Below are 24,021 nucleotides of genomic sequence, written 5' to 3'. Positions count from 1 at the left end.
GTTGATCTGGTGGTAGGTTTAGACATTCTTCTCTCACTCACATGCTTTGGTTTTGAGTGTAATGATGGGATTTAGTCTGTCAGCATTTATAGACTTATTTGCACACCCTCTAACCATATGAACTTGTTGAAAACTCTGAGGAAGCAAAATGTTACTTTTTGCAAGGTGTTTGCAAACTAACTAGATTAACTAGATATATAAAAAGACTCTTCTGGCCAATATTTAAGGGAAGGTTATTACTAGCAAGTGTAATTTGGAAAGCCAGTTTGAAATTTAAAGAATAATGTCGAAAGGTAATAGTGGTTTCGAAGTTTAATGTAAGTACACCATATTATTTTTCATCTTATCCTCACTTGAACCCTAAGGATTTTGGCTATAGTTACAGGACCATTTTGATTTTGTTCACCTCGTTCCACAAGGACCACACAATTTCCAGTGCACCATCTATGTGCATGCCACTGCTTCTCTGAGTGAAAGTAGAGGATCACTTGCATTAGAGTACCCCTTGCTACTTGTTGAAAAGTCAGATACTGAGCACCTTCCCCAGCCATAATGAATCACAGTCTCTGGGGATGGTGTCCTGGCATCTGAGCTGTCACTAGCATCCCAGATGATTCTTGTGCAGACTCAAGTCTGAAAACTACTGCTGTAGGCGTTATTTTCTGTCGTCACCATTATTTTCCCTAACTCACAGCAGCTTTGTTTTCTGCCCTACCTCGAGTACCTGCATATTTACAAACTGACAAGTAAAATTATGTAGACTAAATAAATAGGGCAAAAATATGAGCAACATGTTCTTACCCTATTCTTATAAATCTTATAAAATATAGATTTACATAAATATAGGATTATTTATAAGATTTTTTTCCCCGAATTGGATAATTAAGAACTGATTTAGTTATGTTTCATTTTCTCCAGTGTATTGTCTGAAATTTTTCTCTGGTGTACTTTATTTTAATAATTTTTTTAATCAGAGTAATATATGTATATAAGAAGTCATATAATACACAAGACTCAATGAAACAGTAAGTTCTCCTGGTTTTATATATTTATATTTTGCTTTTATTTTACTCAAGATATCTTGGAATTTTCCTGTATTAGTACATACACATCTTTCTCATTATATTTTACTGCTGCGTGGTATTGTTTGGATGTACTGTGATTCAGTTAACCAGTCCTCTATTGGTAGGTAATTGATAGATACTTGAGCTGTTTCCAGAAACCCTGTGGGGCAGTTCTACTCTGACCTCTAGGGTCACTATGAGTCAAAATTGACTCGACAGCAGTGGGTTTGGTTTTTTGGCTTTTGAGCTGTTTCCGGTCTTTTGTCATTACAAATAATATGACAGTAAGTAACTTCATACGTATCATCTTTCGTTGATTCTGAGGTACACTTTTTTTTTTTAACATTTCCCATATTGGGGTACAACTTACAATTGATAGTTTGTCATAGTTTAATTGGCAGTAGTATTTCATAGTGGTAAGTGAGATAATGGTGTGCCTGACAATTGATGGACTGACTATGCTGTTTCATATATGTGTAGGTGTCTTTGTGGGATGGATTCCCCAGCAGAGAAGTCTCTGGGCCAAGGGTAAATGCATCTGTAGTTTTGGTAGATAGACAAAATGCATTTTAATCCCATGTAGCCTTAAGCATTCAATTTACATGGTCATTTTGTCATAAATCGTTCCTACCGAAACATAAAGGGATATCATGGAATGCAGCCCTCCTAGATTATTATTCTTGTTTATTATGTGATAAACATTATTTATTGAGTACTTTCTGTGTGGGAGTTCTTAGGTTGGAACCTCTTTAAATCTATAATCACATCTGCATACTCAACTAATTTGGAAAAGATGAAAAGATTTTTAATTATTTTAACGTTTATCATGACAGTATTTTTTGTTTCGGCATCAGGATTGTATGTTTTCATGGAAGGTTATAGATTGAGATGCTTTTAGGATAAACTTCGTTACCATCTCAATTTTTTCTTTTCCTTTCACCTACCCTTCAGGTCAAAATGTGGAGAAAGAGATGAATTATCCCCAAAGAGAATTAAAGTGGAGGTATGATTATGTATTGAATTTTTTATGCTAATAATGCTTGTTTCTGTCTTTAGATCATTAAAAATAGAACGAAGTCTTACTAGTTCTGACTAAAAAAAGGCAGTACCGTAAACTAGTGAAAAATATGAATTATAGAATCTTAAAATACAATATAGAATTTTGGTGCTTTGAAGTACTACAGTAATTTGAACTAGGATACTAAGGAAGTTCTTAGAAGGAAGCAGTAATGACTAGATTGATGTCCAATCAATAATATCAAAGGTTGATTTATAAATAGGTGTTTCATATAGACTTAAAATTTTCACTGAACTATTCCTTTTATAATCTTATTTCCATCGTTAGTTATCAAATACATTGAGAGGAGATAAGTTTTAGTTTCTCTATAATTAAGTATCTGATGAAAATGACAATTTTGTAGCTGCAAATTACGGAAACTTTCCTATAAGTAAAGCTTCTTTTAGAGGATCGTGGTTGAGGCTATCCTTTTGATTTTAGACCTGCAGGTGGTGAAGGGGGGAGTTAAGACTTTCAGAAGTATAGAATGGTTTCAGACTGCTATTTCTTAATTTCGATTGAGTGTTTTTTTCAGGCCAGTCTGTAACAGAGTAGAAATTTTTCTCTTGGTCAGGGGATGGTGGTTGGTACTTGCTTAGTCATCCCATTATTTAGTTTCAAGTAAGCTATGCTTGACTACCCTAAATTTTCATCATCAGATTAGACTTACAAAGCATCTGTTTGTATAGCAGTGATCCTTTATTCACACTAAAGCTGGAGTTATCTTTTAAAAATATAAATTCCTTTCGTACTTAAATCCTTCCAATGGCATTCCTCTGTATCTGGAATAAAATCTAAACTTAACTCTACATGACCAGACTTGAGCTTGCATCTCTAACTTCATCTGCCACCACACTTCCCCATTCTTACTGTGTTCCGTCTATGCTGACCAACTTTCTGTTCCTGGAATATACCTACTTATTTGTGCCTCAGCATTCATTGTTTGTTCCCTCTATCTAGAGTTACCTTCCTCTAAATCTTCACATATCTTAAATTTGCAGCCGAGTTTTCCCTGACTTCCCTACCTCCCTTTCTAAATAATAAACCTTACCCCAAAATCACATTCAGGCCCATTCTCCTGGTTTATTTCATTTGTTTTCACAGCACTTATCACTATCTGAAAGTATTATATATGTTTATTTTTAACTTCTTATCATTGTGCACAATAGGACTCTTGTCTGTTCACTACTTTATACTCAGTTATGTTAATAGGGACTTAATAAAATCTGCTGGATGAAATACTGAATGGCTGTGGGGAAGTATGTTGACTACTGAAAACTTCAGTCTGAAGCACTGGTTCTTAAAGAAAAGTATTTTGTCCAAAAAGAGCAAGTTTTTAAAAATTGTGCTTATAATTTAGGACCTCACTGTTAGCTCTGAATTAATGTTTAAGATGAGTTCTCAGATATCATCCTAAAAGGCCACGTTGAAAGATAGTCTAGATAGTGAAATGATTTTATACCCTTGTACCAACAAGATAACATGTAAGAGAGGATCCCTCTAGATTTAGCATTTTTAGTGACTTGCTATCATTGAAAGGAAAGGCAGGTAAACATAGAAGCTGCAAAGAAGGCCTGTGCTGTTGGAAGATTTAAAAGAAAGAAGTTATAAAACCTATCTAGTGGCCAGGAAAAGTAGTCAGCCACCAGGCTAAAATGGCAGCCACTTCTCTTTTCACCACTGACCCTCACTGAGATCACCATTCAGGCTATTTTCACATTTAAACCCCACTTTCTCTATTTGTCTAGCTTCAGAGATCACTCTTGAACATTGACAATTGTGAATATGAGACTCATGGACTGTTTGAACTGAAGTTTTTTTGGTTAGGTTGTATTGATAAAGCCCCTCTCAAGGGCCGTGATCTGAAACTTAAGCAAATGTTTCTTGTATCCAGTACAGTATTTTGAGTTTATTTTTATGATGGTTTATAGCATTTGTTGTGACCCTTGTACTCCTTTAAATTGGAGCCCTGGAGGCACAGTAGTTAAAGAGGTCAGCTGCTAACCAAAAGGTCAATAGTTCGAATCTACCAGCCGCTCCTTGGAAACCCTTTGGGGCAGTTCCACTCTGTCCTATAGGGTCACTGTGAGTTCGAATCTACTCACGGCAATGGATTTTTTTTTTTTCTTCAAGAGATAATTGGATTATAGTTTTATATGGTTGATTTCGGAAACCCTGGTGGTGTAGTGGTTAAGTGCTACAGCTACTAACCAAAGGGTCAGCAGTTCGAATCCGCCAGGCGCTCCTTGGAAACTTTATGGGGCAGTTCTACTCTGTAGGGTTGCTATGAGTTGGAATCGACTCCATGGCACTGAGTTTGGTTTGGTTTTTTTGGTATGGTTGGTTTATTGGTTTGCTTGAGTTCGCAAAGCCAGTTTGAACAGTTCTAGATGCAAGGTTAAGATAATCAGCATTTCCTTTCCTGTGAATAACAATTCTAATCCTTCCTAAATAAAGCAAGTAACTAAATCACTCCAAATCTTCTTTAAATGCTTTTATAGGAGCTAATTCTTGGTTTTGTTTCCCACAAGTAAATAGGGACTTTGAATTTAGAGCAGTGGTTTGGTTTTTTTGTTGGTGTTCTTGATTTGTTTTTACTTTTGTTTTTGCTTAGTTTTTTTTTTAAAGCACTTGCGTATTGCAGGTCAGCATTATCTCTTCAAAATGTGTGTGTGTGTTATGCATGTGTATATACCCACTTATGTATATAGTGTAATCCTCTGCAAGATATACAATATTGGCATTAATCATTGTCCAAGTTCTATGGCAGTGTACTCTAAGTCAAATTTGAGATACTGGAGCTGTTCATTTGGTTCTGGAATTGGCTGTATTGGCTGTAAAGGGTTCTTATACTTCCTTTAAGAAGAGTTCTCATCATCAGTATGATACTTCTTATTAGTAGTAGTATTGGTTCAGTAGATATTTGTTGAATATTATCTGCAATGGGGCTCTGTAATAAGCCCGATATGGAATCTAAAATAAGTCTTTGTTCCTGCAGTTAAGTACTGTTAAGTAGTTGCCACATTCCACTTTAATAGTAGTAGTTATTAGAGTGGAATCTGTAAATACTAGTGCTTTGTCTTTGTCTACCTCCTATGTGGCTACAGGGGAGGTGGAGAATTTCTGGGTTGAAAAGAGATTTGGGGAAGTATCATTGGGGTTGGGTTTTAAATTAAGGGTAGGATTTCAGAAGATGAGGATATGAAATAGGAGGTGGCATTATAAAGACAGGCAAAGGCACAGATCTAAGAAAACACCAGGTGTGTTTAAAGAACAAGGAATAAACCCATTTGTCCAGAATACATGACTGACACAGACCAAAAAACCACACCCATTGCCTGTGAGTTGATTCCAACTTAGCGACCCTGTAGATCAGAGTAGAAGTGCCCCCATAGTGTTTCCAAGGCTGTGAAGCTTTAGGGGAGCACACTGCCACAACTTTCACCACGGTGCAGCTGCTGGGGTCAAACTGCTGATCTTTCCATGAGCAGCCTAGTACTTAACCACTGTGCCACACAAAGGACCTCATAAATAAAACCAAAAAGAGTTGAGAATTCTTTAAACATACTTTTTCTCATTTATTTTTTTTTTTGAATATTTCTTTTAGGATTCTCAGCTTAATAATTCTCTATTAAGAGAAAATAATATAAAAATAAGCTTAGCCCGTTGTAGCACAGATTTAACGAGACAGCTTTTTCCCTTCCTGTTCATCTTTATTTTTCCGAAACCCTTAAAAACAACCAATAAGCATACATGGGAAGTTGCTGACATATTTCTGTCTTAAAAGGATAATTTTTATAATGATCAAAAAGAAATGTTAATGTCCAATAGATAAAATAGAAGTGATGTCGAAATAATTAGATGAGTAAGGGAAAGAGAAAAACTTCCTTGCTTTAGGATACACTAATAAAGCGAGTACTTTGTTCAGGCTCGATAGGAGATTTTGCTAAATGATATATTTTCCTGATCTGTATGTGAAGGATTGGGTGGAATGAAGTTTTAAAATACTTGTCTGTATTTTTTTTTTTTCACTAGAAAACTCTTCTTACTTCATAGGTTATTCCCCCTTAAAGATAGTTGTTATCTATTTGGGGACTTTTTGGTTATTGTTGTGTTTTGAATATCAGTGTATACATGATATAGAAGTACTCAGGATAATCTCTTGTTCTTAAATACTGCTCCTCACAGGGCAGGTCATGTTAGACATTAAAGAACAGATTTTGAACTTTAATTCCCAGGATACATGAGATAGACACAGAGAAAAAGATTGCCTGCCTGCTTGGGGAGGCTTTAGGGGAACCCACCATTTGCAGTGAAACCTCTCGGGAAAGCACCTCTACAACCCCATATGGTAGTAAGTTAGGTTTGGGACTACCCTTTCCTCCTCAGGCTAGATGAATAGCTTGTCCACCTGGTATGACCCCGTGTGAATCCATTTACAGCTAAAATTAAAATAGATTGTGTTTATTCTTATTTTTTTCATCAGACCCTAAATCTAGCTCTGGGGCAATTGTAAAAATAATAACTACTTTTTATTGAATGTATCATGCCCTGTTAGATGTTTAAAATTCGTTATCACAAACCTTATCTACCTTATATGGAGGCTTTATAAGTTCCATTTTACAGCCAAGGAAGGAGAAAGCCAGCCAGAAAGGCTGAATAACTTGCCCAGGTTGCACATTACTATTCAGCGATGGAGCCAGGGCTTCAATTCTAGGTCTGACTCCTAAACTTACAGCTGTTCGGCCTTCCAGAGTGTTAATGAGCACTCACAGAGTACCTTAGGAGTGAAAAACACTATTGGGATTATAACTTTCTCCCTTTTTTCCTGCTAGCATGCCATGAGTCGCAGAATGTGCACAGGACATTTTGAAGAAGGGGGAAACAGTAGCACTTGTCATTTTCTAATCCAAGGAAAATTATCCAGTAAACAGTTATAAGTTTTGAGTAGAAAGAGCATTTACAAAATATATTTAAACATAAGGGATCACCATTTAATATGGTATTGTTCAGAGTGAATAAAAACCGTCTATTGGGAAAATATCCAGAATAAATCAGGAAAAGTTTATTTATTGAACCTGCCTGTGACAGAAAGATGGCTTGGCAACTAGTTAAAACCAAAACCAAACCCACTGCCATTGTGTCAGTTCCAACTCATAGCGACCCTGTAGGATAGAGAAGAGCTGACCCTTAGGGTTTTCAAGGTTATAAATCTTTATGGAAGAAGACCGCTAGGTCTTTCTCCTGAGGAATGGCTGGTGGGTTCGAACTGCCAACTTTTTGGTTAGCAGCCGAGCATTTTAACCGCCGCGCCCCCAGGGCTCCTGACACCTAGTTAAAGGAGGTGAAAAATCCAGAAGCAAAGCCCCTGGCATTCTCGTCTCCCCCTCAGTTTTTTAAACATTCGTTAAAAGTGGATTCAGTTGATACCCTTTCTTCTTCATTAAGAATACAGAATGTTCCATGAAGAAAACCCTGTCATTACTTCCAGTTTTTGAAGTAACATCTTAGAGGAGGAAAGATACTGAACAGTGGATGGCAGTGTAAAACTACCCCCTCAGGACTGGTGATGGTAGCCAACTCAGTGGACTGTTACTGTTCATATTTCATCTGTAAGTTTTCTACATTCACTAAAATTGCTGGAGACTAGGCAGAGAGATGGGAGGTGACAGCATTCTTGATCCTGTGTGGGCTGGGAGTGCAAAGTAATCAGAGATAACTGGATGAAAGCAATGAAGTTTGTTAATAGAGACCAGAAAGTCAGAGAATTGGAGCTTAAAGAAGAAAGAGGAAACATCTGCTAGCAGTTCCAGTAGGGTGGGGGTATCGGAGTGAGGAAGAGGGACAGGAGAGAGAGGGTCAGAATATCCACCTACGCTGTTACTAAGCTTGTTAAAAAGAAAGCTAGTCTAATTTGATGTAGACTCTTCCCCTCTGGATCAGAAAAACAGAAGCATTACAATCTGCTATTCATATAGAAAGTGTGAGTAGAAAAAAGGAAAATGCACATGTGGGACTGAGAACATCTGCTATAAGAAGTCATTTTAAAGACAGCTAAACAGTGGCTTTAAAGCTTCTTGCTAGTGTTTGGCGGAAAGGAGGAAGAGGAATGGGGGTGGAGACCAATGGGATGAGAGTAATTAGGTCATGAACAGCATCCTGCCCTGTAGCTTTTATTTTCTCAGTGCTCAGACCCAGAGTCTCACCAGCAAGGGGACACTGTGATTAATGGTAGCAGCCAAGAATATGACATGAAGATAAATTGCCCATAGCACTGTACAGCTGATGCCTGGGAAAAAAGCTTGAGAGACGTAAAACCAGAGTCCTGTGCCAAACAGTGTGAAAGAGACTAGTTTCTTGGGAATAGTCTCACTTTTATTTCTGAGTCATATATTTTGGTGCCTTAAAACTAGTACTTTATATGTCATAAAGTGATAGATATTCAATCCTGAAGTTTTCCCATCCAAGATAAACTGTGAAGACTGGGAGAAAATCAGAATGACTAATGTACCCAGTTGTGGTCTTGCAAGAGAGACCACTGATTATTTAGATATTGTTATTGCATGCTTTTATTTCTTTTTATTAATGATAGAGTAACGTCAATTTTGTAAAAACTTGCACAAGAAGGATTTGAAGTCCTCCTTCCAGCTTTAAATTATTTTCATGGCCCAATAATTCTGATAGTTGTGCTGCCATGTATTTGTATAGCAATTTGTACATTTTAAAGATTTACTACCATTTGCATTATTAATTCCCACAAACCTCCATTGGCTAGATAAAGCAGGTAGTATAATCTCCATACAAAAATTTGGAACACTGAAATAATGAGGTTAACTGTCATGCTTAAAATCACACATCTAATTCCTAACAAGAATACTAGATTACTCCTCTTGCAACCTTCTTCTAAAAGAGTATGGAGATTAGATTAGAGTTCTTGGGGGCTCTGGCCGGGGCCCACTCCTCCTGTCCAGTGCCCTGGCCTCGGGGCCTGTCCATGAGCTGAGACTCTCCACTCTGGATCTACAGCCTGATCTTGTCCAGAGCTCCAAACTCAGTGCACCTGCCAATGGGGCTTGTCTACATAGATGCTTCACCAGCACATCAGACTCAGCATATCCCCAACTGAATTCATTAGCTTTCTGGCCCCTCTCCAAACCTCCTGGCCCCAAGTTCTTTATCCTAGTGAATGTTACCACCAAACTCATGGTTGCCATAAAAATGACAGGCAGGGCGTCTGACCTCCTCATTTAGCTTTCCAAGGGAAAAGAAAGAGAATTACCATTAGCAACAGCGCAAGGCTGATTCTTATGAGGTGGAGGTCAGACACACCTCCTCTCTCCAACCTTTTTACCAATTCTGACTCCAGCCGTCCCTCCCATGCCACTCTCTGCTGGGCTCAGTAATTCATTGCAGTGGCCACACAGAACTCACAGATCATATTCACAGTTATGGGGTTTATTAGCGAAGTAACAGGCTGCAATTCAGGATCAGGAAGTACTCAGAATACAGTTCTTTGATCAGGACAGCCTCTTCTAAGCCATGCTCGCAGGCAGACCCTCTCTGGCCCTTGGCCACTTGGCCTAGCCTCTGTCCTGCTTGGGCAACTGTTACAGAGCTCTTTAGCTCTACCAATAAGTAACCAGAGGCACCCTACTCCACCAGCAAGCCTCCTGCCCAGACACACTCAGCTCTCACTTCCTGGGTCAGAAAGCTCACCGTGCTGTTTCCTGCTGGTTCTGCTGCCTTTGCTGGTGCTGTTTCTCTGCCCCTCCTTCTTGCCATTTTGCTGCCTTTGGTGTTACAGCTCCTCTATCTGTTTCCTTGGTCTAGGAAGGTCTCAGCGCAGGGATCCTGGATCCAAAGGACACACTACACTCCTAGCTCTTCTTTCTTGGTGGTAGTAAGGTCCACCCCTGCTCTGGGATTGGCTCTCTTTTAAAGCCTTAATGAATGGAAGAACTGACCAGTTCCCTATTGGAGTTCCATGAATCTTATTGACGTTATTTGCAAGCTATCTAATCCTCTTGGTGGGCCATAAACACCTCATGTGCATAGTCCCACCCAGGCATTTGATGGGACTTACAAAGACTATGACTCGAAGGGCCATATTAAGTAATTCACTGCACTGCAGTTGTCTAAGCCATAGCTCAAGAATTCATTTATTTATCTCTGTCTTCATCCGCCACTGTCCAGGGCTAGGCCAGCATTCTGTCTCTTCACCACAGCTCTCTAAGAAACCGCCTCACCACCAGCCTTGCACTCCTCAATCCATTCTCACCATCACATTGAAATTGGGCTTTCTAAAATGCAGATCTGATGAGACTCTTCCCTGCCTAAGACCTCCAATGGCTTCCCTTTGCATATAAGATAAAATCTAAAAATCTCATCAGGGCCTCCAGGGTCTCACAGAATCCATTTCCTGTGTAACTTTCTAGCTTCTTCTCTCACCACTCAGTCTTTCTCAGTTTTAACTCCTTTTATTTTAGCTATCTCCCACTTTTTGAAAGTTCACGTTGCACCACTTAGCTTTTACATAAGACCTACACTCATTCTTGTTTTCACAAACCAAAAGAAATCCAAAGAGGATTTTTGCTTTTACAAAAAAGATGAAAAGTGAAAATACCATTCAGCGTTTGTTTTGCAGCAAGCCTTTAAAGAAGCAGCCCATGCCCTGAGCAACAAGAGCGATGTCCCCGAGCTTCCCATTTCTCCTTTATCTAGGCTGAGTATTGATTATATCATTCCTGCCTTTGCTATATGTTAGTGTTACTTCAGGTTTTATGTGTTACTTGGTACGATTTGGTAGATTGTTTTTAGGGTCTGGGAATGTTCAGATATTTTTCCCATATACATTAATGGTAAGTGCTTCTTTGTTTTATGCCATTTCTGCTTATGAAAGGTTTCGTAGGAATGCTCTACTTTCAGATAGCGGGAGAAGCCTGTATTAAATATTTTCAAGTTCCTAGAGTGTATCATGTTCCTTTTTGCCTCCAGGCCTTTATACAAGCTGCTCTCTTTTCCTACAGAACGCTGGTCCTTAGAGCCTCAGTCTAGGGTATCACACCATCTGGGAAGCCTTCTCTAATACACTGCCCTCCATTTTGCTTCTGGGTCAGTTCGTCCATTTCCCTTTCTAGACTCTATTTGTGAAAAGAGCAGGAGCCATGTCTTACTTTGTCTGGCATTGTATCCTCACTATTGAGTGTAGTGTATGGAACATGCTTTGCAAATGATTCATTTTTGTTGCATGAATAAGCAAATGTTTCCAGATTTCTGCTTTTCTTTTCACTAGAAAGTTTCCCAACAATATCGCTAACAATCTCTTGCTAGTTTCAGTTTTAATGTCTAGTTTCTCTTTATTCTCTAAGATGTCTATACTGTGTAAATATCCCTAAAATTTGTCTCTTCCCCATCATAGAGAGATACAGTAAGTTACTTGCAACATGTGATCTATTTTAATCTGATTAAATTTGGTGGCTTTTGGGGTGATCTTGATAAATATCAGTAACAGACATGTATTGGGTAATTTCTGTATGCCATGTACCGTGCTAACTATTTTTCATGCATTTTTCACTTCCTTAAAATAACTGTAAGTTAGAGTACTGTTGTTATGCCCACTTCGCAGATAAGGAAACTGAGACACAGAGAGATGAAATAGTCTGCCCAGTGTCATAGCAAAAAAGTGGTAGAATAAGATTTTAAACTCAGTGCAAATCATAGAGTAAAAATCGGTTCAGTTTATAAAAAACAGAGCTGTAAGAGAAATGTCTGTATATGCTTCTAGGCTTTTATGGATTGAGCATAGCCTTTGAAGCCACTGTCTGTAGGTATACTATGAGGGAAACCCGGGATTGTTTGTGGTGGAGGTTACATGAGATAATTTCTGTAAAAAATAGTACATAACACACATAAAAAGGCATCAAAATGACAGCACTAAACACATTTATAATTACGCTGAATGTAAACGGACTAAATGCACCAACAAAGAGACAGAGAGTCTCAGACTGCATAAAGAAACACGATCCGTCTATATGCTGCCTACAAGAGACACACCTTAGACTTAGAGACACAAACAAACTAAAACTCAAAGGATGGAAAAAAAATATATCAAGCAAACAATAAGCAAAAAAGAGCAGGAGTAGCAATATTAACTTCTGACAAAATAGACTTTAAAGTTAAATCCACCACAAAGGATAAAGAAAGACACTACATAATGATTAAAGGGACAATTGACCAGGAAGATATAACCATATTAAATAGTTATGCACCCAGTGATAGGGCTGCAAGATACATAAAACAAACTTTAACGGAACTGAAAAGTGACATAGACACCTCCACAATTATAGTAGGAGACTTCAACACACCACTTTCAGAGAAGGACAGGACATCCAGTAAGAAGCTCAACAGAGACACGGAAGACCTAATTGCTGCAATCAACCAACTTGACATCATTGACTTATACAGAACACTCCACCCAACTGCTGCAAAGTATACTTTTTTTTCTAGCGCACATGGAACATTCTCTAGAATAGACCACATATTAGGTCATAAAACAAACCTTTGCAGAATCCAAAACATCGAAATAGTACAAAGCATCTTCTCAGACCACAAGGCCATAAAAGTGGAAATCAATAACAGAAAAAATAGGGAAAAGAAATCAAATACTTGGAAACTGAACAATACCCTGCTCAAAAAAGACTGGGTTATAGAAGACATTAAGGAGAGAATAAAGAAATTCATAGAATACAACGAGAATGAAAATAATTCCTATCAAAACCTCTGGGACACAGCAAAAGCAGTGCTCAGAGGTCAATTTATATCGATAAATGCACATATACATAAAGAATAAAGAGCCAAACTCAGAGAACTGTCCCTACAACTTGAACAAATAGAAAGTGAGCAAGAATCCATCAAGCACAAGAAGAAAACAAATACTAAAAATTAGAGCTGAACTAAATGAATTAGAGAACAGAAAAACAATTGAAAGAATTAACAAAGCCAAAAGCTGGTTCTTTGAAAAAATTAACAAGATTGATAAACCATTGGCCAGACAGACTAAAGAAATACAGGAAAGGAAACAAATAACCCGAATAAGAAACGAGATGGGCCACATCACAACAGACCCAGCTGAAATTAAAACAATCATATCAGATTATTATGAAAAATTGTATTCTAACAAATTTGCAAACCTTGAAGAAATGGATGAATTCCTAGAAAAACACTACCTACCTAAACTAACACAATCAGAAGTAGAACAACTAAATAGACCCATAACAAAAAAAGAGATTGAAACGGTAATCAAAAAATTCCCAACAAGAAAAAGCCCTGGCCCGGACAGCTTTATTGCAGAGTTCTACCAAACTTTCAGAGAACAGTTAACACCACTACTACTAAAGGTATTTCAAAGCATAGAAAATGACGGAATGCTACCTAACTCATTCTATGAAGCCACCATATCCCTGATACCAAAACCAGGTAAAGACATCACAAAAACAGAAAATTACAGACCTAATATCCCTCATGAACATAGATGCAAAAATCCTCAACAAAATTCTAGCCAATAGAATTCAACAACATATCGAAAAAGTAATCTACCACGACCAAGTGGGATTTATACCAGGTATATAAAAAAGAAAAAAAAAAAGACTTTCTTCTTTTATGCAAGGCTGGTTTAATATTAGAAAAACCATTAATGTAATCCACCATATAAATAAAACAAAAGACAAAAACCACATGATCTTATCAATTGATGCAGAAAAGGCATTTGACAAAGTCCAACACCCATTTATGATAAAAACTCTTAGCAAAATAGGAATTGAAGGAAAATTCCTCAACATAATAAAGGGCATCTATACAAACCCAACAGCCAACATCACTCTAAATGGAGAGAGCCTGAAAGCATTTCCCTTGAGAACGGGAACCAGACAAGGATGCCCTTTATCACTGCTCTTATTCAACATTGTGCTGGAGGTCCTAGCCAGAGCATTTAGGCTAGACAAAGAAATAAAGGGCAACCGGATTGGCAAGGAGGAAGTAAAATTATCTCTATTTGCAGATGACATGATCTTATCCACAGAAAACCCTAAGGAATCCTCCAGAAAACTACTGAAACTAATAGAAGAGTTTGGCAGAGTCTCAGGTTATAAGATAAACATACAAAAATCACTTGGATTCCTCTACATCAACAAAAAGAACATGGAAGAGGAAATCACCAAATACCATTCACAGTAGTCCCCAAGAAGATAAAATACTTAGGAATAAATCTTACCAAAGATGTAAAAGATCTATACAAAGAAAACTACAACGTACTATTGCAAGAAACTAAAAAGGACCTACTTAAGTAGAAAAACATACCTTGCTCATGGATAGGAAGACTTAACATAGTAAAAATGTCTATTCTACCAAAAGCCATCTATACATACCGTGCACTTCCAATCCAAATTCCAATGACGTTTTTTAATGTGATGGAGAAACAAATCACCAACTTCATATGGAAGGGAAAGAAGCCCCGGATAAGTAAAGCATTACTGAAAAAGAAGAAGAAAGTGGGAGGCCTCACTCTACCTGATTTTAGAACCTATTATACAGCCACAGTAGTCAAAACAGCCTGGTACTGGTACAACACAACAACAGGCACATAAACCAATGGAACAGAATTGAGAACCCAGATATAAATCCATCCACATATGAGCAGTTCATACTTGACAAAGACCCAGTGTCAGTTAATTGGGGAAAAGATAGTCTTTTTAACAAACGGTGCTGGCATAACTGGATATCCATTTGCAAAAAAATGAAACAGGACCCATGCCTCACACCATGCACAAAAACTAACTCCAAGTGGATCATAAAGACTAAACATAAAGACTAAAACGATAAAGAACATGGAAGAAAAAATAGGGATAACGTTAGGAGCCATAATACAAGGCATAAACAGAATACAAAATATTACCAAAAATGACAAAGAGAAACCAGGTAACTGGGAGCTCCTAAAAATCAAACACCTATGCTCATCTAAAGACTTCACCAAAAGAGTAAAAAGACCATCTACAGATTGGGAAAGAATTTTCAGTTATGACATCTCTGACCAGTGCCTGATCTCTAAAATCTATATGATTCTGTTAAAACTCAACCAGAAAAAGACAAACAACCCAATCAAGAAGTGGGGAAAGGATATGAACACGCACTTCGCTAAAGAAGATATTCGGGCAGCTAACAGATACATGAGAAAATGCTCTCGATCATTAGCCATTAGAGAAATGCAAATTAAAACTACAATGAGATTCCATCTGACTCCAACAAGGCTGGCATTAATCCAAAAAACACAAAATAGTAAATGTTGGAGAGGCTGGGAAGAGATTGGAATTCTTATACACTGCTCGTGGGAATGTAAAATGGTACAACCACTTTGGAAATCTATCTGGCGTTTTCTTAAAAAGTTAGAAATAGAACTACCATGCAACCCAGAAGTCCCACTCCTCGGAATATACCCTAGAGAAATAAGAGCCTTTACACGAACAGATTTATGCACACTCATGTTTATTGCAGCTCTGTTTACAATAGCAAAAAACTGGAAGCAACCAAGGTGTCCATCAACGGATGAATGGGTAAATAAATTGTGGTATATTCACACAATGGAATACTACGCATCGATAAAGAACAGTGACGAATCTCTGAAACATTTCATAACATGGAGGAACCTGGAAGGCATTATGCTGAGCGAAATGAGTCAGAGGCAAAAGGACAAATATTGTATAAGACCACTATTATAAGATCTTGAGAAATAGTAAACCTGAGAAGAACACATACTTTTGTGGTTACGAGGAGGGGGAGGTAGGGAATGTAGGAGAGGGTTATTTACTGATTATTTAGTAGATAAGAACTACTTTAGGTGAAGCGAAGGGCAGTACTCAATACAGGGAAGGTCAGCTCAACTGGACTGGACCAAAAGCAAAGAAGTTTCCAGGATAAACTGAATGCTTCAAAGGTCAGCAGAGCAAGGGCGGGGGTTTGGGGACTATGGCTTAAGGGGACTTCTAAGTCAATTGGCAAAATAATTCTATTATGAAAACATTCTGCATCCCACTTTGAAATGTGGCATCTGGGGTCTTAAATGCTACCAAGCGGCCATCTAAGATGCATCAATGGGTCTCAACCCACCTGGATTAAAGGAGAATGAAGAACACCAAGGTCACACGACAACTATGAGCCCAAAAGACAGAAGGGGCCACATGAACCAGAGACTTACATCATCCTGAGACCAGAAGAACTATATGGTGCCCGGCCACAACCGATGACTGCCCTGACAGGGAGCACAACAGAGAACCCCTGAGGGAGCAGGAGATCAGTGGGATGCAGACCCCAAATTCTCATAAAAAGACCAGACTTAATGGACTGACTGAGATTAGAGGAATCCCGGCAGTCATGGTCCCCAAACCTTCTGTTGGCCCAGGACAGGAACCATTCCTGAAGACAACTCATCAGACATGGAAGGGACTGGACAATAGGTTGGAGAGAGATGCTGATGAAGAGTGAGCTATTTGTATCAGGTGGACACTTGAGACTGTGTTGGCATCTCCTGTCTGGAGGGGAGATGGGAGGATTGAGAGGGTTAGAAACTGGCAAAATTGTCACAAAAGGAGAGACTGGAAGGGCTGACTCATTAGGGGGAGAGTAAGTGGGAGTATGGAGTAAGGTGTATATAAGCTTATATGTGACAGACTGACTTGATTTGTAAACGTTCACTTAAAGCTGAATAAAAATTATTAAAAAAAAAAAAACAGTACGTAGATTGTTTCCACCTTTTGGCTATTGTAGATAGTACTGCAGTGAACATTGGTATGCAAGTCTTTTTCAAGCTCTGGTTTCAAGTCTTTTGAGTATATACCTAGGATTAGAATTGCTGGGTTGTGTCGTAGTTCTATTTTTAGCTTATTGAGGAACTGCCGCACTGTTTTTCATAACAGCTGTACAATTTTGCATTCTTACCAGCAATGGATAAGGGTTCCAGTTTCCCAAAATTCTTGCCAACATATGTTATTTTCATTTTTTTATCTTAGCCGTCCTAGTGGGAGTGAAATAATATCTCATTGCAGTTTTCATTTGCATCTCTCTGATGGCTAATGATGCTGAGCAACTTTTCATGTGTTTGGTGGCCAATGAATTTCCTCTTTGGTGAAATGTTTATTCCGGTCTTTTGCTCATTTTATAATTGGGTTGTCTTTTTGTGGTTGTTGCAGTTTTTTAAAAATTTTGGGTATTAAATTCTTTTCAGATACATGGTTTCCAAAGATATTCTCCCAGTTGGTAAAGGTTTTTGATGATCAAAAGTTTTTAACTTTTATGCTGTTGTTGTTAGGTGCTGTCGGTTGGTTCCAACATAATGACCCCCTAGTTTTTTTTTTTTTATACAATAGAACGAAACACTGGCCATTACTGTGCAGTTCTCACAGTTGCTAGGCTTGAACCCATTGTTGCAGCCACTGTGTCAGTCCATCTCAGAACCCATTGTTGCTGCCACTGTGTCAGTCCATCTCACTGAGAGTCTTTCTTTTTCTCGCCGACCCAATTACTCTGTCCTTCTTCAGGGACTGATCCCTCCTGATAACATGTCCAAAGTGTGTGAGACGAAGTGTCATCATCTTTGCTTCAAAGGAGCATGAGGCTCCATTTATTTATTTTATCTTTTGCTGTTCGCACTTTTGTTTTACATTAGATAATTCACTGTTTAAAGCCAGACCTGACAGCATTGCTCTGCATTTTCTTCTAAGAACGTTATGGTTTTAGATGAATGGATAAACAAAATGTGGTACATGTAATGGAATACTACCCAGCCAGTAGGAGAAATGAAGTCACGACACATGCTCCAGTATGGAGGGAGCTTGAAGACATTGTGCCGAGTAAAAAAAGTCAATCACAAAAGGACAAATATTGTATGACCTCACTTGTATAAAAGACAAGGAAAGGAAAATGTACTGAGACCAAAGTTTATTAGTGGTTACCAGGGACAAGAGGGAGAGGAAAAAGGGGAGTTAACGGTGATGGAAAAATTGCATTGATTAAATGTAGAGTTCCACAGCCGATCATTGTAATTGCTGTCTTGAGTTGTATATCTGTAAAAAGTTGAATTGGCAGAAGTTGTATGTCATGGATTGAATTGTGTCCCCACCAAAGTATGTGTCAACTTGATTAAGCCATGATTCCCAGTATTGTGTGGTTGTCCTCCATTTTGTGATTGTAATTTTATGTTAAAGAAGATGGACAGGGAAGATGTGGGCTCGAGGCCCAAGGGCCTAGAGGCCAAGGAACACAGGAAGCCAAGCTGCCTCAGTCTCAGGTATGGCCAGACCTCTGGGGTTTCAAAGGATGGAGCCCTGGCCTCTGGTGTTTCTAAGGGTGGAGGCACCACTCAGATGGACCAGGAGAATAGTGTCCCTACAGCCGAGGGAGCAGAGTTGCTCTCTCAGTGGTTGCTGCCTACTGGTCTGTGAGAAAATAAATTTTTCTTTGTTAAAGCAATCCACTAGTGGTATTTCTGTTACAACAGCACTAGATAACTAAGACATTGTGTGATAGATATATTTACAACAACAGAAAAAAAAAAAAAGGATGCTGAGGCTACTAAACACCTCCTGGAATTTGGTTCCTTAGTTTGGAGGTTTAGGGTCATGGTTTCATGGAACATCCCAGTTAATGGGCCTAATAATGTGTTTAGTGCTTCTGTTCCATCTCCTAGTTTGTTTTGTAATGCCTGGGGTCTTAAAACTTTGTAAGAGGCCCTCTAACACACAACAGTTGGCCTCTATTCACCTGGAGCAACAGAGGAAGAAGGAGAATCAGGGATAGGAGGAGGATATGGAATGCGTGGCTAATTGCTTCCGTTAACAATTGCCTCCGTTGCCATGAGACCAGAAAAACTGGATGGTGCCTGGCTACCATTACTGAACATTTTGATCAAAGATTCCATGGAGAAATTCCTCCATGGAATCTTTGATCAAAAGGGGAAAAATGCAGAACAGGATTTCAGATTCTCATGGACTCCAGACTTTCTGATGCCATGGAAGGTAGATGAACTCCTGAAACTGTTGCCCTGAGATAATGTTTAAACCTTAAACCAAAAACATCCCCTGATGTCTTCTTAAAACCAAACAGTAGTTTAGCTGAACTAGTAAAAAATGTCTGCCTTGAGCATTAACTCTTTTAAGACCTATCTATATGGGATCAGAGTGACAGCAACAACTTGAAAGATTAGACAGAAACCTTAGGAGGCAGTGAGTTTATGTTAATGAGGGAGGAACAACTCAGAAAAGGAGGGTGAGAATGGTTGCACAATTCAAAGAATGTAAGCAATGTCACTAAAATGTACATGTAGAAACTGTTGAATTGGTGTATGTTTTGCTGTGTATATTCTCAACAGTAACAAAATAAATAAAATTTGGAAAAAAATAGTACATGGTCAGGAACTAGCACATTGTAGGTTCTTGAAAAATGTCAACTGATGATACTGATGTTGTTATTCTAAGTTATCTACTCCATGCTTCACTGAACTTTAGAATGTAGAGAAGGGTTTATTAAAGAGAAAGTTGGAATTTTTAGGTCTAAATAAATTCTTGGGAAAAATAGAATAGTTAAAAAAAATGAACTTTCCATTTAGGTTTAAACTGTATATACTTGTGTAAAGTTGATTCTGACTCAGTTACTGATTATGTTCTGTGTGCCGCTCCAAGCCAAGGGCCTATGGTCACGTAGGGGCCTAGAAACGCGGCTGTCTTCAGTATTTCAGCCCACCATAAAGCTGCCTAACACTAATTCATGATGTCGTATTTTTGCTCTTGGTTCTGATTATATTACTATTTATTGGTAAATTAAGAAATAGCAAATTAATTATTACTTCAGAAATGAATTTATTAGATGAAATATTTGAAAACATTGCATCTGCAGCAGAGAAATAATTTTTTAAAAGACCCTGATCGGGAATAATTTTTTTGAACCTTTTATCCCAATTACAGTAAAATATTGTGTTGCTGCCTTATTACATCTTTTTGTGCTGTGGTATTGTAAGAACTTTGGTTTTTAATAATTCACCCTCTACTACAAATATATAGCTTATACAGATAAAGGGGGAAATGTCTGTCTTGGAAGTTAATGACTTCAGTGAGAGGAGTCCTTTAGTAGCTTTCTGTAAAGTTACTAAAACCATGCTGTCATGATGTTTTAAAGTTATAAAGTTCATCCAGAGGAATAAACAGGCAAAAAACACACTTGAAAAAAGAGTAATGGGATTAATCCCCACCCCCCCCCAAAAAAAAACTGTGCCATCGAGTCAATTCCTACTCATAGTGACCCTGTAGGACAGAGTAGAACTGCCCCATAGGATTTCCAAGAAGCAGCTGGTGGATTGGAACCACGGACCTTTTGGTTAGTAGCCATAGCTCTTAACCACTAAGCCACCAGGGCTCTGTAGTGGGATTAGTACTACTGTATATTAAAGTAGAAAACAAATAATTTAAGTTCAAGTATTGTCCTGAGGTACAGTGATGCTAAATAGGCCGTATTTGATTTAAGAATTAGTATGTGTTGATAACTTTTTTTTTATGCACTAAAGGGGAAACCCTGGTGGCACAGTGGTTAAGTGCTACAGCTGCTAACCAAAGGGTCGGCAGTTCAGATCCACCAGGCGCTCCTTGGAAATTCTATGGGGCGGTTCTACTCTGTCCTATAGGGTCGCTATGAATCGGAATCAACTCGATGGCAATGGGTTTGGTTTTATTTTTTTTTTATATATGACTTAATAAAGTATATAAAACTTCTATCACCCATTGGCGAGTCTGTTATACTGTGGTGGCTTGCATGTTGCTGTGATACTGGAAGTTACGCCACCAGAATTTCAAATACCAACAGGGTTACCCATGGTGGACGGGATTCAGTTCAGCTTCTTGTCGGAGACAGACTAGGAAGAAAGGCCTGTCGACCTACTTTAGAAAGTTAGTCAGCGAAAACCCTATATGGATCACAACACAATATTGTCTGATACAGTGCTAGAAGGTAAGCCCCCTAGGTTACAAGGCACTCAGAATGCAACAGTGATCTTGAGCGCTCCAACGACTATGAAAATGGTGCAGGACCAGGCAACATTTAGTTCTGTTGTACATGGGCTTGCCCTGAGTTGAAGCTGACTTGACAGCAGTTAACAACATATAAAATTTAAAAGTTTTTGAATATCAAAATAATGAAAGGATAGATAAAACGGCAAAAATAAAGAAAATAGCAATACCCAGTGTTGGCAAGGGAGCTGTCATACATTGCTTATGGTGTGATAAACCAGTAAAAACTCTTTGCATTGTATATCAAGAGATGTAAAAATGTTTGTTCCTTTGTAGTGATTCTACTTAAGAGCATCTATTATATTGAATAATCCATATTATGGAAAATGCTATTTACATGAAAGTATTTTAGAGTGTTTTTCATAATAACCAAATATTAGGAAAGGAATCTAAATGTCCAGTGTAAGGATAGTGGTTAAATATTCGAACCACTAGATGAAATGTTATATAATCATAATCAATGATCATGAAGTCTGTATACTAATATAAAACAGTGTGAATGCATAAATTTTTTACTCTGCTTTTTCATTTATGTTTTTACTACACCATGTACAACTATAGAAAATAAGGTAATTGTACCATAAAAGGCTAAAATGAAATATTTTACATTAAAATATTAACTGTGATTATTAGGGCAGCACGATTATGGTGGTTTTATATTCTGAGTTTTATATAATATGGTAATTGCTTTTATTTAACAACTCTAAATAAAAATGACTTCTTATTTGACCCATAGGATGGTTTTCCAGAATTCCAGGATTCTGTGCAGACACTCTTCCAGCAGGCTAAAGCTAAGAGTGAAGAACTTGCAGCTCTTAGTTCACAGGTAACATGAACCATTAGTTGTTTTTTTTTCTCCCCTACTCCATAATAGCTGTAGGTTAAATAAATGGCTGCATCAACTAGCTTCAGTTTTAAGTATCTGAGGACTGAAGTTTTATTTCTGGTTTTAGAGTATCATCTGATCCCCAGCTGTATCAACAAGACAGTGAGAAGAATTTGGTTTGATTGGGATTGTGAACAGAATTTGCTATAGTGCTACTTGTTTATTCTTTGTAGTTTTATAGGAAGTGAGACACATTCTCTGTGTAAGAAAATCTAAGAAAGCAATTCCATATCAGGAAAACAGCAATATTGACTGTGGCTGTGTGCAATACAGCTCTGAGATAAAACCATGTTCTCAGTAAAACTTTAGTTGTCAACATTGTAACTTTTGCTGTTGTTAGGTGCTGTCCAATTGGTTCTGACTCACAGTGACCCTATATACAACAGAATGAAACACTGCCTGTTCCTGTGCCATCCTCACAGTAGTCGCTATATTTGAGCCCATTGTTGCTGCCACTGTCAGTCCATCTCATTGAGCACCTTCCTCTTTTTCTCTGACCCTCTACTTTACCAAGCATGATGTCCTTCTCTAGGGACTGGTCCCTCCTGACAACATATCCAAAGTATGTGAGATGAAGCCTCCCCATCCTTGCTTCCAAGGTGCACTCTGGCTGTACTACATCCCTGCCAGAATTGTTCCTTCTTCTGGAAGTCCATGGTATATTCAGTATTCTTCACCAATGCCATAATTCAAATCTGTCAATTCTTCTTTGGTCGTCTTTATTTGTCATCCAGCTTTTGCATGCATATGAGGTGATCAAAAATACCATGGCTTGGGTCAAACACACCTTAGTCCTCGAAGCGAAATCTTTGCTTTTTAATACTTTTTTAAAAAGGTCTTTTGCAGCATATTTGTTCAGGGCGATATGTCCTTTATTTCTTCACTGCTGCTTCCATGGGTGTTGATTGTGAATCCAAGTAAAATGAAATCCTTGACAACTTCACTCTTTTCTCTGTTGATCATGATATCGCTTATTGGTCCATTTGTAAGGATTTTTGTTTTACATTGAGATGTAATCCATATTGAAGACTGTAGTCTTTAATCTTCATCAGTAACTGCTTTAAGTCCTCTTTGCTTTCAGCAAGGTAGGGTTGTGTCATCTGCACACTGCAGGTTGTTAATGAATCTTCCTCGAGTCCTGATGCTGTGTTCTTCATGTAGTCCAGCTTCTTGGATTATTTGCTAAGCGTACAGACTGAATAAGTATAGTGAAAGGATACAACCCTGACGCACACCTTTCCTGATTTTAAACCACTGTGTATCCGTTGTCCTGTAGACCGACTGCCTTTTGGTCTATGTACAGGTTCCACATGAATACAATTAAGTTTTCCGGCACAGTAGACCACATGATTGTCCATTTCAGCTCACTAATGCCTATGTGGTATTGGTCTATATGCATTTTGTTTCATTTTTGATTACTTCCATTTTTCCTGGGTTCGTACTTCTTACATTCCATGTTCAAAATATTAATGGATGCTTGCAGCTGTTTCTTCTCATTTTGAGTTGTGCCACCTCATCAAATGAAGGTCCTAAAAGCTTGACTCCATCAGTGTCATTAAAGTCAACTCTGTTTTGAGGAGGCAGCTCTTCCCCGGTCGTATTTTGAGTGCCTTCCAACCTGAGGGGCTTATCTTCTGGCACTACATCAGTGTTCTGCTGATGTTCATAAGGTTTTCACTGACCAATTTTTTTTTTTTTAGAAGTAGATCACCAGGTCCTTCTTCCTAGTCTGTCTTAGTCTGGAAGCTCTACTGAAACCTGTTGTCTTAGTCATCTAGTGCTGCTATAACAGAAATACCACAAGTGGATGGCTTTAACAAAGATAAATTTATTCTCTCACAGCCTAGTAGGCTACAAGGCCAAATTCAGGGCATCAGCTCCATGGAAAAGCTTTCTCACTCTGTCCACTCTGGA

General features: G+C 38.3%; 1 protein-coding gene across 15 annotated transcripts in view; it reads left to right on the top strand.

Moving 5' to 3' along the window:
- The window catches only part of NAB1 (NGFI-A binding protein 1), a 90,487-nt gene that overhangs the window by 23,815 nt on the left and 42,651 nt on the right, over positions 1 to 24,021 (top strand). For all 15 annotated transcript variants that reach the window (XR_002784539.2, XR_010322266.1, XR_002784537.2 and 12 more), the window contains 2 exons: positions 2,016 to 2,067; positions 21,958 to 22,047. Coding sequence is in view for 8 of the 15 variants with exons in the window: in XM_023542721.2 (XP_023398489.1) it covers positions 2,016 to 2,067; positions 21,958 to 22,047 (142 nt within the window). In the remaining 7 variants the exon portion in view is untranslated. The remainder of the gene's footprint in view (positions 1 to 2,015; positions 2,068 to 21,957; positions 22,048 to 24,021) is intronic.

The sequence above is a fragment of the Loxodonta africana genome, chromosome 6 (assembly GCF_030014295.1).
Source record: "Loxodonta africana isolate mLoxAfr1 chromosome 6, mLoxAfr1.hap2, whole genome shotgun sequence".
Taxonomy (NCBI): domain Eukaryota; kingdom Metazoa; phylum Chordata; class Mammalia; order Proboscidea; family Elephantidae; genus Loxodonta; species Loxodonta africana.
Note: the sequence above shows the minus strand (reverse complement) of the source record. Positions and strands in the feature narration are given on the sequence as shown.